Source organism: Chenopodium album, chromosome 16 (assembly GCF_948465745.1).
Source record: "Chenopodium album chromosome 16, dcCheAlbu1.1, whole genome shotgun sequence".
Classification (NCBI taxonomy): Eukaryota; Viridiplantae; Streptophyta; class Magnoliopsida; order Caryophyllales; family Amaranthaceae; genus Chenopodium; species Chenopodium album.
This window is the reverse complement of record NC_137849.1, coordinates 14,681,741-14,696,653: the sequence shown is the minus strand read 5'-3', so window position 1 is coordinate 14,696,653 and position 14,913 is coordinate 14,681,741. Positions and strand designations below refer to the sequence as shown.

At 33.6% G+C, this 14,913-nt stretch overlaps 1 protein-coding gene across 1 annotated transcript; it reads left to right on the top strand.

Annotated features, from left to right (window-relative positions):
• The first annotated feature begins 944 nt into the window (after positions 1-944).
• On the top strand, positions 945-14,215 carry LOC145584948 (GCN5-related N-acetyltransferase 4, chloroplastic-like). The gene is made up of 3 exons (XM_081641733.1): positions 945-1,246; positions 2,301-2,694; positions 13,694-14,215. The coding sequence occupies exons 1-3, from the start codon at positions 1,069-1,071 to the stop codon at positions 13,983-13,985; spliced, it is 864 nt and encodes a 287-aa protein (XP_081497859.1). The 5' UTR covers positions 945-1,068; the 3' UTR covers positions 13,986-14,215.
• The last annotated feature ends 698 nt before the right edge of the window (positions 14,216-14,913 follow it).

Below are 14,913 nucleotides of genomic sequence, written 5' to 3'. Positions count from 1 at the left end.
GCAAGACTACGATTACAAACACAAAGCACAATTAGAGATAGTGGAGGTGCTACTAGGTAGAAGCATGAATCTATCTGTGTATTATGAACTCTTGTGTCAAAAGTTTAAATCCAATACATCGAGTTCTTTTGTAAGAGGACCCTGATCACTGCTTAAGTGCTAAGTGACTCCGATGATACTAGATAGCATTGAAAACAGCGTTCTGCTGCTTAATTCGAATTACGGAGTACCAACTACCGAGTGGTTGTCTCTAGAAACTTGCAAACTGTGATCAATATAAACTATCGAAGAAAAATATTGATGTCAATTCTTATTTATTTTAGAATTGATTATAGATTTTTAGTTGATTAATTTATTTATTTTAAGTTGTGATGTAATGCTTGTTATTATATAAGCCTAATGAAAACGCAACATGTGGACACTGGCTTGCAGTTGTGGGTTTGGACCGGTTTGACCTTAAAAGTAGAATGGGTATAAAGGTTGTTTTATTGAAAAATAATATTCGAAAACCTGAATTATGAAAAACAAATTAGGCAAATGTTGGATTATTAGCATAAAATTTTCCAAAAAAATTGCAGTATGTCATCTTTTATATTTTCTTTTGTAAATATTATATTATTGTGTAGTGAATGAATTACAATATGAGTAATAAATTTAATAATGAGAGAATTGAGTCACAAATTAAAAGTGTAAATGGTTAACCTATGAAACAAATGGTAGCATTGTCCGAGCCGTAGGACATACGTGAGTTTTGTACTTTACGATTCGAATATATCAGAATCAATTTTTTTTTTAATATTTTTTTTTATATGCTACGCAGTAGAACTTTTTTTAATGTCATTTTAGAATCGAACCTTTTTGCTGGGATCAAATCAAATCAGATTGAACAGAACTTGTGGCATATGGTCAAATTACTAATTACCGTCCCTAATTATCCCCAAGAAGAGGGTCGGACTAATCTTTGAGCATACTAATTGGCTAATTATTGGCCACTTGGCCAGTATAGGCGCTACTCTTTGCAGCCTCACCTCCACTTTGCATCGCAAAACTCCTCCAATTTAGGCGGAGATGCGGTCCATACCACTAGGCGGCGTCGGCATCACAGTAGCGCCGACTTCCAACGCTGCTTCCTGTAAATCTTCCACCTTCAACTCCACCAAACTTCGTCTTCCTTCTTCCTCCATTTCACCCCACTTCTGTCATCATTTCTTTCTTTCTTCGTCTTCTCCGCCCTCCAATTTCCCAGGTATATATGTATATACTACCTCCGTTTCAAATTATTTACAACGATTTGATATTAAGTGTGAGTTGAAAATGTCTAATCGTAACAAATAATTTAAAACCGAGGTAGTATTTTATTTTTAATAGTTTTTCAATTATGCTGATTTTTTGTTCAATTTTCCCCTTCTTAACTTTCATTGATCATTGACTTGTGTTTTTATGATAGACATGTGATTAGCAATAATGGGTGTCAATTGATTTCATTGAATTTTGGGTTAGTGAAATTGTAGCTCAAGTAATTTAGTGTTCGTTAGGCCCTTTTTGGTTGGCTGGAAATGAGACTATTTTGCCTGTCTATTGAACAACTTGGCTTTTGCATTTGTGTTAGTTATTGCAAAACAAGCAATAATTCTATACTAGTTCAATGCAATAAAGTTGGAGTGGGTGCCTAAGGTGCTTTCTATTTGTGTGTTTTAATGTCTTTTAGATTAATCCCACATTCCCAGAGACCAAATTCTGAAAATTTATGTAGTCTTTACTAATACACACTGTTTTAAAATAAGTTAGCATTTTAACATTTGGCACCATTCATTTGCCTTACTTTGACCATAATTTTCTACTAATGTATACAAGAAAATAATAATATGGCCAACTGGCCAAGACTACATCATGTGAAATGCGCCGTAGACACTTGTAGATTGTGAGTCGATATTATTTTGGGTGGAAAGACTAACTTACACAGTTACATAGCATCAGAAATGATCCTTGTAGATTGTAGAGTCAATATTGTTTTGGGTGGAAAGACTAACTTACGTAGCATCAGAATTGAGAATGGGTCTAATATCTTGCCCTATTCAATTATTATTGAGGGGTATGGCAAAAGTTAACTTATTAAAATGATGATTTGTCAGTGTTGTCACAATTGTGTATATTGTTGAAAATATGTTAGTAGATTTATTGTAGGTAGTTGATGCATATAGTAATCTCCCAGTTTTATCATTTCTAAAATTTCCTGCTCGGAGATGATAACTTGTAGCTTAATTGCATGTTTACATTGGTGTTTGTGGTCTCTATTCTAGGAGCTTGCCAGGCTAGTCAAGTTGCAGACTTGTTTCCATCTGTCACACCTGAGGTAGTTGTTCGAGAAGCTAGATTGGATGACAGTTGGGAAGTGGTTGAAACACATTGTAGCTCCTTCTTCCCTGAATATTCCTTCCCTTTGGACTTTGTAATGAGGATCGATAGACTCATTGCAATGATATTTGGATTTCCTGTTCCTCATGGTTGCAAAAGGACTTGCTTGGTCGCAGTTGTTGGTAGCTCTACAAACACCTTCTACATTGAAAGTGATGATCTCAAATTTGGTGGATTTGATGTGAAATTCTCTCTGAATAAAGGTCATGTTGCGGGAATCTTAACTGTGGACACTGTTGCTGATTTCTTACCTAGAAAAGGATCTTTGAGGCAACGAAGGTGCGTTCTGTTTAATCTTTGGCTTTTGTGTTTGGGTATGTGCATTTCATAACTAGCATCTAATTTGTTTAAAACAAAACAGAAATTGAAAAATAGCGTACTTAAATCTTAATTTTGTTAAGTGATTGTTTCGTGCACCAAACACAAATACCCAATACTTCAATATTCTTTCAACCACTATGTTTTTTATAAACCACTTTTTTGTATAAAAGGAAAAAGAAAAGAGAGAATTATTGGATGTGTGCTCATTAATGGGCTTAATATTTGAATTAAGGATAGAAAAGAGAGAATTGTTGGATGTGTGCTCATGAATGGGCTAATATATGAATTTCAAGGCTAACAATTAGGCCATCATGAGTCAAGTGCGTATGTATTTCAATATAAATAGCTTAGGCGAATAATCTTGTAAAAGTCATGACACTACATCCGGATTTCATAAAAGCACTCAAGTAAGTATATGTTTAACAAGAGCTAAGACTATGTATAACATCTTGCATTGTTGCTTTGCATTAAGGTGTTCATATGTGTGCATGATGTATTTGATAATGGGTAGTCATTTGTGCCATCTTTAGAAAAATCAATCAATCAAAGCCTTAATCCCATAAGTGGGGTCCTTATTTAGATTAAGAACAATATAAATTTCACTAGTGGTGAGAGTTAAGGCGACTAAAATGTAGTAGAACACTCTTTGGAAAAACGGAATCAGATTAGGCTTTGAATTGCTTGATTCCCACACCATCTTATAGGTGTTTCAACTATCGTTTTGGATTGACACTTTGAATTTGGAATCTGTACATTACCTAGTAATCTAGTATGCTCTTGATGAGGCAATTGGCTTGGTGAAGACTATATTACAATACTAACATTGGTTGGCTATGATTTTTAATTTGATTTAAAATTTAGGCAATAAATATATAATGGAATGCTTAGAAGTCTACTATAAAATGGTATTGTTTGATCCAAAAATAATTATTGCTAGAGAACTCATGGTCCATATAGTTTAAGAGTGCTTGTTTTCTGAAATCATGAATTATTTTTAAGTCTCTACTTTGTTTTTAAATATAAGGGCAAAATATGTTACTTGAAGTTTCCAGAAGTTTGCGCTCGTTACTTATCACCGTATCTTTCAGTTTTTTGTTCTTGAAAGTCATATTATATACTTTCTCCGTTTTTTTTTTAGTCACAACATTAGGGATATCATACTTGCAAATGGACATTTTAAAACATTAATATCTTAAAGGAAAAATTGTCAAAATCATTATGACTTTTGGATAGTCTTCCAAAAATTAAACAGCCTCTTGATTTCCCAAAATAATACGAACTTTGGGGGTATCTGCTTTAAATAGTGCATGACCGGTTGGTAGCTTGCTTAATAGGTTAATTGTGACAAGTGGCACATTGTGATTGGTAGGATTTTTTCTTTTAATTTTTACATTTTTTTTTATTAAAAATTTGTCTGTAATTTTTTTTTTTTTTTAAAAAAAAAAACAATAAATCAAACATCCCTCTCATTGACCCGACCCCTGTCCTTGTGAGCCCCCGTCCCGGCCACCGCAACACCCAGCCACTACCAAGCCATCACCAACCTAGGCCACCACCATCTTATCTGCCCTTCTTCTCACCAAACCATTCGTAGACAACCACCACCTCCGTTAAAAATAATTGAGGGGAGGGGGAGTTTGGTTGGGGTGGTGGGAGGGGGTTGGTCAGGGAGTTGGTCGGCAGGGGGGAGTTGAGAGAGAAGTTTTAAGGTTGTAATGAGGTTATTTTTATAATTGTTTTGTGTATCATGTTGTTATTCAAGTTTTTTTGAAGTGATATATAACAGGGCCATTGAATTATATCAGTACAATGTTCTTGTAGCGCTAAAAGTTTATAAATCATTTATCACTAGTGCTTTTTCAAGGCTTTTCCGTTTTGACCTTAAGTGGTCATTTAAGGATTGTTAAGGAACATCCTAGTTTCCACCATTTGTTGATCGTGCTATAGAGGCTTTTGAATTGGTAGAGTTTTTGAACTAGATTGATACGAATAGAGAGAATTTTGACGAGTAGTTACTTTTACTAAATATGTCACTTCTTGTTCTAAAATCCTGCAGGTAACATATTAATTATCATGTAAGTTGTTGAGAATAAAAGATTTAATATGGGTTTTTGCTTGGGTAATTCCATAATGCATGGAAACAAACAAAGAAATATAATCTATGTGCGGGGGACCCTGAGGTTTTTCACTCATTCATTGGTAGTTTCAACAATCCATCCTTTGATGATTGTGATTCTTCTTTGTTAAAAATATGAATGGGAAGAACATCATTTTTGACTTGGAAAGAGCCCTTGGTTTAATTCAGTTTTAACCAACACAACTCATGAAATTTCTGTAAGACATTCTATGTCCTTTCTATTAGAAGTGGAGACATATTCTACTACTCATGCTAATCAAACATATTGGAAAGAGTGAGGAGTGTGTTAATTTCTCTATTAACTTTTGACATCATTGTATTCAATTGAAATACTAGTGCAGGTTGAGATGGTGAGTACTAGGACATTATTGTGGATAGAAAACATTGCAGGTACTGTCAATGCTATCTAATAGGTGCAAAGGTTAAACTGATTTATATCTATGGAATATGCATGAAATCTGAAATTTTACAATTGGATGACAAAAGTTCCAGTGATTTCTCTAGATATGGAATATAGCATGTCCTTTAATTTGTATATCTGAAGCATGCCTTTCCTTGGAATGGTGCTCCTTTTTGATAGACTGTTTGTCACTTGTTGAAATGACTATGATTATGGGTAATTAGGTATAGTACTATTGTTAAAGGGGTGACTCCCAGGCTTCTGAAATTAGGTCTTAGGGGTTTGAATTTCGGAAGATGTAAAATAGCAAGCAGGACAAAGGGCCTGTTGTGATACGATTATTTTCATTTCAGTTCAGCTCTAATAAGTTCAGGTCACTTCACTTCAGCTCTAATAAATTAAATTCAGTTCAGTTCAGTTCAGCTCCTAATTTCCTTCTCTTATAAAATATTCAATTCAGTTTAGCCCATTTCAGCTCTAATAAGTTCAGGTCACTTCACTTCAGCTCTAATAAATTAAATTCAGTTCAGCTCCTAATTTCCTTCTCTTATAAAATATTCAATTCAGTTTAGCTCACCTCAGCTCTAATAAGTTCACGTCAGCTCAGCTCTAATTAATTCAGCTCAGCTCTATAAGTTCAGTTCATTTCAGCTCAGTTCAGTCAATGAGAACACGCCCAAAGAGTTTAAAGAATAGTCCCCTTTGGCAGATGTGTGGGCATCAAGGAGGAAGCTGGATGAGAGGCATCTTCCAACTTCCTATATAAGGCACTGATAACATTGGCTAGGTACTGTATCTTTAGTGAGTGTAATAAACAACCAATATCCCGTTTGGTAGTGGGTAATAAGTAGCGATTATGAGTGAACTATGAAGAACATTCCATGTCAATACAAGTAATGGTAGTCCCTCGAGGGTCGAATTCCTAATTTTCTTCAAAAAGTTTCATTATTGGATATGGAGTACATTTTAAAGGTTACTGATAGTGATACTGCTTGCTAATGGAAATTTGTGGGAAAAAAAAAACACGTTTAGAGGTAGAGTTTCATTCACATGGTAATGAACATGAAATTTTGTAGTATAATTACAAAATAATTCATTACCATTCCCACAGTTTAGAACCAGTTATCAAACGTGTCGTAAGAGCTCATTGTCATCCTCTTACTTGGCTATGAAAGTATTCAACTGTCAGAATATTATATACTTCGTATTTGATGTTTTGAACGTGAGCATTTAGAAAATAGATTACCAAGCTAAGCTTGGTATAGTGGAAAGGAGAGTACCTTTCAACCATAAGGTTGGATATTCAATGCCCATTAGTGACAATTTGGGGGATAGGATTCCTTTACTTTCCCCCTACTCTCCCAAATTGTTTAGCTTGCAAACCCAGGACGGGTTGACTCGTGAGGGGTTATGGGCCTTTAGGTCCTTTATCTGACCTAAAAAAAATAATAATAATAAAAAAAAAAGGGTTAGCTAAAAAAATTGTCTTCTTTTGTTGATATTGTTCTCATTCATTCCTATACGCACTTGATAACTTACACATGCACACTAATTAAAGTAAAAAGCACTTCGTGAACCAGCGAAGAACAGATGATTTTACAGCGGTCGCTTGAAAAATGACTACCATATCATTTTGATGATATATAATATGATCGGTTTATTTTTTTATATTATAAAAAGGCCAGAATTACTCTTATAATATAAATATAAATATAAATTTTGAAAATTTTAATCCAACATAAAATAAATATTTTTCGAAAAACTATAAAATTAGAATAAAAATTACATAACTGAAACTAAAAATTTGATAAATTAAAAAAAAAAACGTTGATAATACTATTTAATACCATTAATAAAGTAATATAATTAATTACTTGGAAAAAATACATCAATCTATATCTATATATTATATTAAAACAGGGTACACTAGCTTCAAAGCTAACACGTGTCCTTTTTTTTTTTAAATTGAGTTGTCTATTTTTAGAATGTACATCATTGTCAAGATTCTATTGATTGCATATATAAAATAAATGCAGGTACCAAATTACCTAAATGCAGGATAAATTAATTTTTATGAAAAATTAGATTTCGAATCTTACCCTTTGTTAAAAATAACCTCATTTAAGACTCTAAAGTCCAACAGTTCCAACCCAGAAATTATATACTTCGTATATGTAGTATATGATCAGCCCTTTCACCACTTGTACACAAATTCCAACTTCTTTAACCTTTTGAATTTTTTTCCAGTCACTTTCATCATACGAAGTACATAATATTTGTAAGATTGATGGAAAAGTTTCTCTAAAAAATTTCCAAGATCAACATTTAGCAATTGGTTGTAATGTTCGGGCTTTAAAACCAACTACCGGATAATGTTTCCGAGGCTAAAAGCAATATACCGGATGCTGTTTTTGGGGCTCTAAACTTCCTACCGAATGGTGTTTTTGGGGCTATGAACCACCTACCGGATGATTTTTCCGGGCGTCAAGACAAATACCCCTATCAAAATACAGTGAATTATAACTTATAAGACAATTTTTTTCACAAACTAGACATATATATGGAAAGTAAACTACCTAATTATGAAATAAAACAACAATTTGTGAAGTCAACCGACAAATAAGCAACCAAAAAAATGTTTAAGAGATGAAGTTAATGTAGAATTGGCTTGGAGAAGATTACAGTAGACATTAAGAGAAGGGGGAAAGGAGTGAAGAATCTACTGTATTAAGGAAAACGATAGTATTGATTTAAAAGAGGTTATTTTTGTCTTCTTATTAATTTACATATTATTAATCTTTTCTGCATTTAGGAAATTTTGTATTGTATTTAGTACTTGTGTATATAGAATCTGATATATTTCACACATGAATGTTGAATATTTTAGTTAAGTTTCTATTATAGTTTAGTAAAGATATAATTGACTATATATTAAAGGTAGATTATTACTCAAATACACTATGAAATATACTACCTCCACTTTAACCTTAAAATATATCAACTTTAACCTTCACTTTAAACTTAAAATATACTACATAATATACTACCTCCACTTTAACCTTAGGAATTGTTAATGGATATAACTCGGGAAAGTGAGGGTAGTATTAAGTAGCAAATTAATTTTGTAAAAGATGTTGAATAATTTTTTTTTATACTTTAACTATAATAAATAATTTTTATCCTACATACATAATCCTAAGAAATTAATTTTTTGTTTTTATTCTTGTATGGAACACAATATAATGTATACGTATTGAATATATATATTATCACTCATCTATCACTCAAGTATATTATTCCTATATATTACCTCTGGATCCTATTATATACAACTTTAGAATTTTTTATTTCTCACAAATAATACCCCAAAGTTGCATATAATACAATCAAGAGGTAGTATTTTATAATATTTAATATTTTATCTTTTTCATAAAATGTAATATATTATTAAGTATAATATTATTAAAAGATATGAACCAAATGGTCCTAGTGCAAGAGGAGGGCATCAAGGACAGGTGGAAGGGGTACTTCGATGAATTATTTAATGGAAGTAATGGAATTGTGATAGGAGATACCTCTATGAGTGATGAAGAAATCAACATGGAGTATGTGCGAAGGATTAGGAGAGTAGAGGTGGAGATTGCACTGAGGAAGATGAAACCTAAGAAGGCGGTTGGCCCTGATGGGGTACCGATAGAGGTGTGGAGGTGTTTGGGTAAGATTGGTATTGATTGGTTAACAAACCTTTTCAACAAGATATGGACGGCTACAAGGATCCCACAAGATTGGAGGAAGAGCACCTTGGTCCCGGTTTATAAAAACAAAGGAGACGCTCAAGATTGTTCTAACTATCGAGGAATTAAGCTTATGAGCCATACTATGAAGTTGTGGGAAAGGGTGATTGAACAAAGGTTGAGGGCATGCACAAGCATTTCAGATAACCAATTTGGTTTTATGCCTGGGAGATCTACTATGGAGGCAATCCATTTGATAAGACAAATGATGGAGTTTTATAGGGTAAAGAAGAAAGATCTTCATATGGTCTTTATTGATTTAGAGAAGGCATATGACAAGGTGCCAAGAGAGATACTTTGGTGGGCAATGTTGAAGAAAGGTATCCCACGAAGGTATGTAGACCTAGTTAAGGATATGTATCGGGATGTGTCAACAAATGTGAGGACATGCGGAGGGTTGACAAAAGATTTCCCTATTACAATCGGATTGCATCAAGGGTCTGCATTAAGCCCTTTTCTTTTTGCAACGGTTCTAGACGAATTAACTAGACCAATTCAAGATGAGGTTCCATGGTGTATGCTGTTCGCAGATGATATCGTTTTGGTGGATGAGACTAAGGATGGGGTTAATGTCAAGTTGGAGCAATGGAGGCAAAGGTTGGAATCTAGAGGGTTTAAGCTAAGTCGGAGTAAGACTGAATATTTGGTATGTCGTTTTGGCACTCAGAGGGGGACAAGCAATGAAGTGGTGAGTTTGGATGGAAAGGATTTGACCATGAGTGAATGTTTTAAGTACCTAGGGTCGATCATCTAGAAGAATGGTGACATTGATCAAGACGTGACCCACAGGATTAAGTCAGGGTGGCTTAAATGGAGAGCGGCCACGGGAGTGCTATGCGACCGCAGCATTCCCTTAAAGTTGAAGGGAAAATTCTACAGGACTGCCATAAGACCAGTGTTGCTCTATGGTACAGAATGTTGGGCTTCTAAGAAAGAGCATATTAAAAAGATGGAGGTTACGGAAATGCGCATGTTAAGGTGGATGTGTGGAAACACTTTAAGAGATAGAATCAGAAATGAGGTTATTCGCAAGAAAGTAGGTGTGGCGGGCATTGTAGATAAATTAAGGGAAAATCGTCTGCGTTGGTTTGGACATGTAAGACGGAGACCCGAGGGTGCACCGGTGCGAAGAGTGGAAGAGTGGGACCATGGAGGGATTAAACGAGGAAGAGGGAGACCAAAGATGACTTGGTTGGAAGGAGTGAGGAAGGATATGAAGTGCATGGATTTACGTGAGGATGAAGTTTTGGATCGTAAGGGATGGAGGAGAAAGATTTATGTTGATGACTACACGGAATAATCAAATTTGGTTCATGTTAGCCGACCCCACTTTTGGGATTAAGGCTTTGATTGATTGATTGATTGATTGATTATTAAAAGATATGGAGTGATACATATAATTTATAGAAAATATATATTTATCCTATATTTTACCACTCTATGTATAAAATTTATGTATTAAAAATCTCTTATAGTTTGGTAAAAGATTGACAAGTGATATATTTTTTTTTCCTATAATGATAGTCAATAATAGATTATGAATAGTTATTAACTTTGGCGGAAATTGATCTCCTTTAATAATATTCCTTGTTGGTTCTAAAAAAAAAAAAACAAAAAAAAAAAATTATGAATAGCTACAAATTATAAGCATTCTTGACCATTTAATGAAGCTAGAAAATTTGTAAATTATATTAGTAAAAGATTTATAATATTGTATATTATAGAATAATCTATAATATCTTATATCCTCCATATTTTAGTCAAGTTTAGATTAAAGTTTTGTTAATTAATGATATTATTGATAATATAGATTATCAATCATATATCATTCAAATATACTTATTTCAAAAAAAATAAAAAATATATAATTCAAATATACTAATTTATATAACACGTGGTCTAAATAAGAAATTATGATAAGTGCATTTCCATATTTTTCATTTACTCGAATTTGATTATTTTACATATTTATTCACTAATTAAAACTGTATATACTCATTTATAGAAGGTTATATGATTTTTTTTTCTTTCACGAATCTTAGATTAAAAACATGTAACATTAAAATAAAAAGGATATTACACCAAAAAATCAATCAAAAAAATAATTGACTAAAAATATTATCAGAATACTATACGTATAAATGATATACCACTAATTAAAAATCGATCACAAAATTATGAATTTTGATTGATTATTTGATATATTACGAATTGATTTTGATTGATTCAAAAATGTTTAATAGTAGTCTTTTGCTAAATTATGTGTATTTAAAATACGTAAATTGTGAGTCAATTATGTTGATATAATACTAATTTTCTACTATATGATTTTAGGTATATCATATATATTTTATAAAAAAAATTTACATATGGTATATAATTTAAATTCACAAACTTTCATATGTGGTTGACCACACCATTTAGATAGCCACATATTTTTATTTAATTTCTGAAAGAATGGTCGGGGTAATTACTTTGTCAAGGGTTACTCGGTCAATGAGGGTTGGTCAGGGGTTACTTGGTCATAGGTTACTTGATCTGGGGTTATTCGGTTGCTCAGAGGTTACCTGGTCACATCAAGGGTTACTCATGTGTTAGCTCGCCACACCATGTGGTATCTTAATATTATAGTAATAGGATTTTAAATTTATGCTACACCTATAATCAAACCATCTATTTGACAACTAATATTACTAGACACTCATGCATAATATCTACAATCTACATATTTAAGATGTGGGTATTGTTAGTAAGGCGTGCAGTTAGTTCATGGAATGAATATAGGGATAATTTTATACTTTATACTACGTATACGTATCTACTGAGTGTGCATAAGACTAATTTTATTTATCTATCGTATATAAATTTGCATAATAGACATAAAATAATAATACGAGGCACGTAAGTGTACCACCCTATAAGATAAACTATAATTCTCATTTTTAATATAGATTTTGGTACTAATTTTATATGTGTGTAGTCAATCATCAAAGGGTTACTCGGTTAGTGGTATAGGGGTTACCCATTTTTGTTGCTTTGTCAGTGTTGTACTTTGTTATTTAAGGGTTACTAAATGAGTATAATAAGACTTTGTTCACTTCATCTTAAAGATATAATATTTGGTAAAAATAATTTCAGTTTAGCATAAATAAGTTCAATTTGGTATATTTAATTTCACTTCAGTAAAAAAACAATTACTCTAAAGAAGAAATACAATTAGAGAAATAATAATAATAATAAAAAAAATCAGCAAAAATAATTTCAATTCAATAAAATTAATTTCAGTTCAGTAAAAATACTTTAAGTTTAACAAAAAATTCTTATAGTTCAGTAAATATAAGGTGAAATGAACAGGGCTTAGAAGTTACTCTGTCAATATAACAATGGTTAGTTTTTTATTGTCATAGAGGTTACTCCATTTTTTTTACAAGCGGTCACACGGTGTGACTAGCTGCACAGAAAATATTTTGTAAATTTGTATATGTCGTCACGGGTGATATGTAAGAATGATATTTTGTAACTCGAGTTACTCGGTTAGGGGTTATTTGAGGGGTTCGGTTAGGGGTTACTTGAGGGGTTCGGTCAGGGGTTACTCGGTCGGGGGTTACTTCGGTCAGGGTTTACTTGAGGGGTTCGGTCAGGGGTTACTAGAGAGGTTCGATCAAGGATTAGTTACTCGGTTATGGGTTACTTAAGGGGTTACCCGGTTACTCGAGAGATTACTCTATTCGGGTTTACTTTAAGGGTTACTTGAGGGGTTCGGTCAGGGGTTACTCGTTCATGGGTTACTTGAGGGGTTCGGTTAGGGGTCCGGGTTACTCGGTCAGGGGTTACTCGAGTTACTCGGTCAGTGATTTAATTTACTCGAGAGGTTCGGTCAGGTGTTACGAGTTATTCGGTCAGGGGTTACTTGGGGGGTTACTCGGTCAGAAGTAACTCGAGTAACCCCTGACTAAGTAACTCGAGTTATCCCGGCCACATGATGTGACCAGCCACACAAAAGAAAAACCCATTTAAAAATGAGGTGGCCAATGACTCAAGTAGAAATAAGGGGAAAACTATGACTTGATGTGGATATTGATTGTCACTTCATTGAGTTGAAATATTTTTCAAATCTTTCTATACAATTTAAGAACCTTTTTTTTATTTAAAAAGGTTGTTTTCAAGTAAATTCATTATTACTCACTAAATCATTTTATTTTAAAATTTTGTAAAATGAATAGGAGTATTTAGATTTGTAAGCTGTGCATTACACGGGTGCTATACTAGTTATTAACTATATAAGCATTAAAATGTTATGGTAGTCATATTTCAAAAGAGTACTGTAACCCTATCGACAATAGTGCTGTTTTTTTTTCCTTACTCTCAGTGGTCAATGATAACAACGATGTTAGATGAATTTGGGTCTAAAATGTTAGTATAAATTTAAGCAGATACATCAGATTGTTCAATTTCGCATATAATGGCTTTTTTTTTTTTTTTTTTTTTTTTTTTTTTTTTTTCGGGTTTTTAGTTCGAGTTATGAAGTTACTGAAGAAATTTGTCGGATTTATAATTTTAGCTGTCATTAGTTTAATTATACTCCCAGAATTTGGGAAGCTGTCTGATAATTAAGTGCTATGACAGGACGGGTATAGCATACATTTCAAATGTGGCAGTACGAGAGAAATTTCGACGCTTGGGGATAGCTAAAAGGCTCGTCGCCAAGGCTGAGGCTCAAGCCTGGAGCTGGGGCTGCCATGCTGTTGCACTTCATTGTGATTTGAACAACCCAGGGGCGACAAACTTGTACAAAAGTCAGGGTTTTAAATGTATAAAAGTGCCGGAGGGAGCGAATTGGCCCCAACCCAAGACTTCTCCGGATATCCAATTCAACTTCATGATGAAGCTTGTAAGAGCTCCAACAACCTCCTCATAAGTTGTGCTTGTGCATATTCAAAGAGATTTATATCAAAGAAGGGGGAGGTAATTAGGAATCATTTCTTGTACAAAATTTGCCTCGCTTATCGTATTCGTCTGTACATGCCATGTCCTTGTACAAGGTGCGTTCCACCGGACATGGCTGTTGTCTGTATAATCAAAGCTAGATTATCATTAGTGTCACTTTTATATATTTATTTTTTTTTAAAAAAAAAAACTCTTAACAGACCACCATCCCACCGTATGAAATTCGCTCAACAAGCCCAATTATACTCGGAATCAACATTCGTGCACCAAACTTTCTACCCGACTACAGTAACATCCTTTACGCTTTTTAATGCAGGACATTGACATTGATAATGTTGAAATGAAAGTTAAAAGGGTTGTAGAAAGTTGAAAAGTGTTATGAGACAAAGTAAGACTATGTTGTTAAATGCCCACACTGTTTGACAAATGGATACACTCTCATTCAAGTGGTTGTTAACATGGAGTGAAAAGGCATGTGTTTAATGTAAAAATACCCCTACCATGTGAATCAGTGATATGCTGTCACACGGACCAATCAGGAGCTAACACGTATCCTTTGTCTATGCTTAAAAGACCGAATCATGGCCCCATACGTGGAAACATAAAAATACACTTAAAGAATGAAGTGACATTATTATATGAAAAGCCCAAATCCCGAGAATTACGCCATAACAGCGCATACGTAGGACTCATGTCAATCACGTATTGAAACGCCCATCAGAGCACGCTTTTACAGGTTATGTAACCCTAAAAGGCACGTACTTTAACCTCCATAAATACACCAATCATTTAAGTTTGGGAGGGGGTGATCAAGACTTCTGCATTTAAGGCATTATGAGGACAGACATGTTGAAAACGTAGAAGTAACAATTAGTGGGAACAACCTATTAATCGCGACC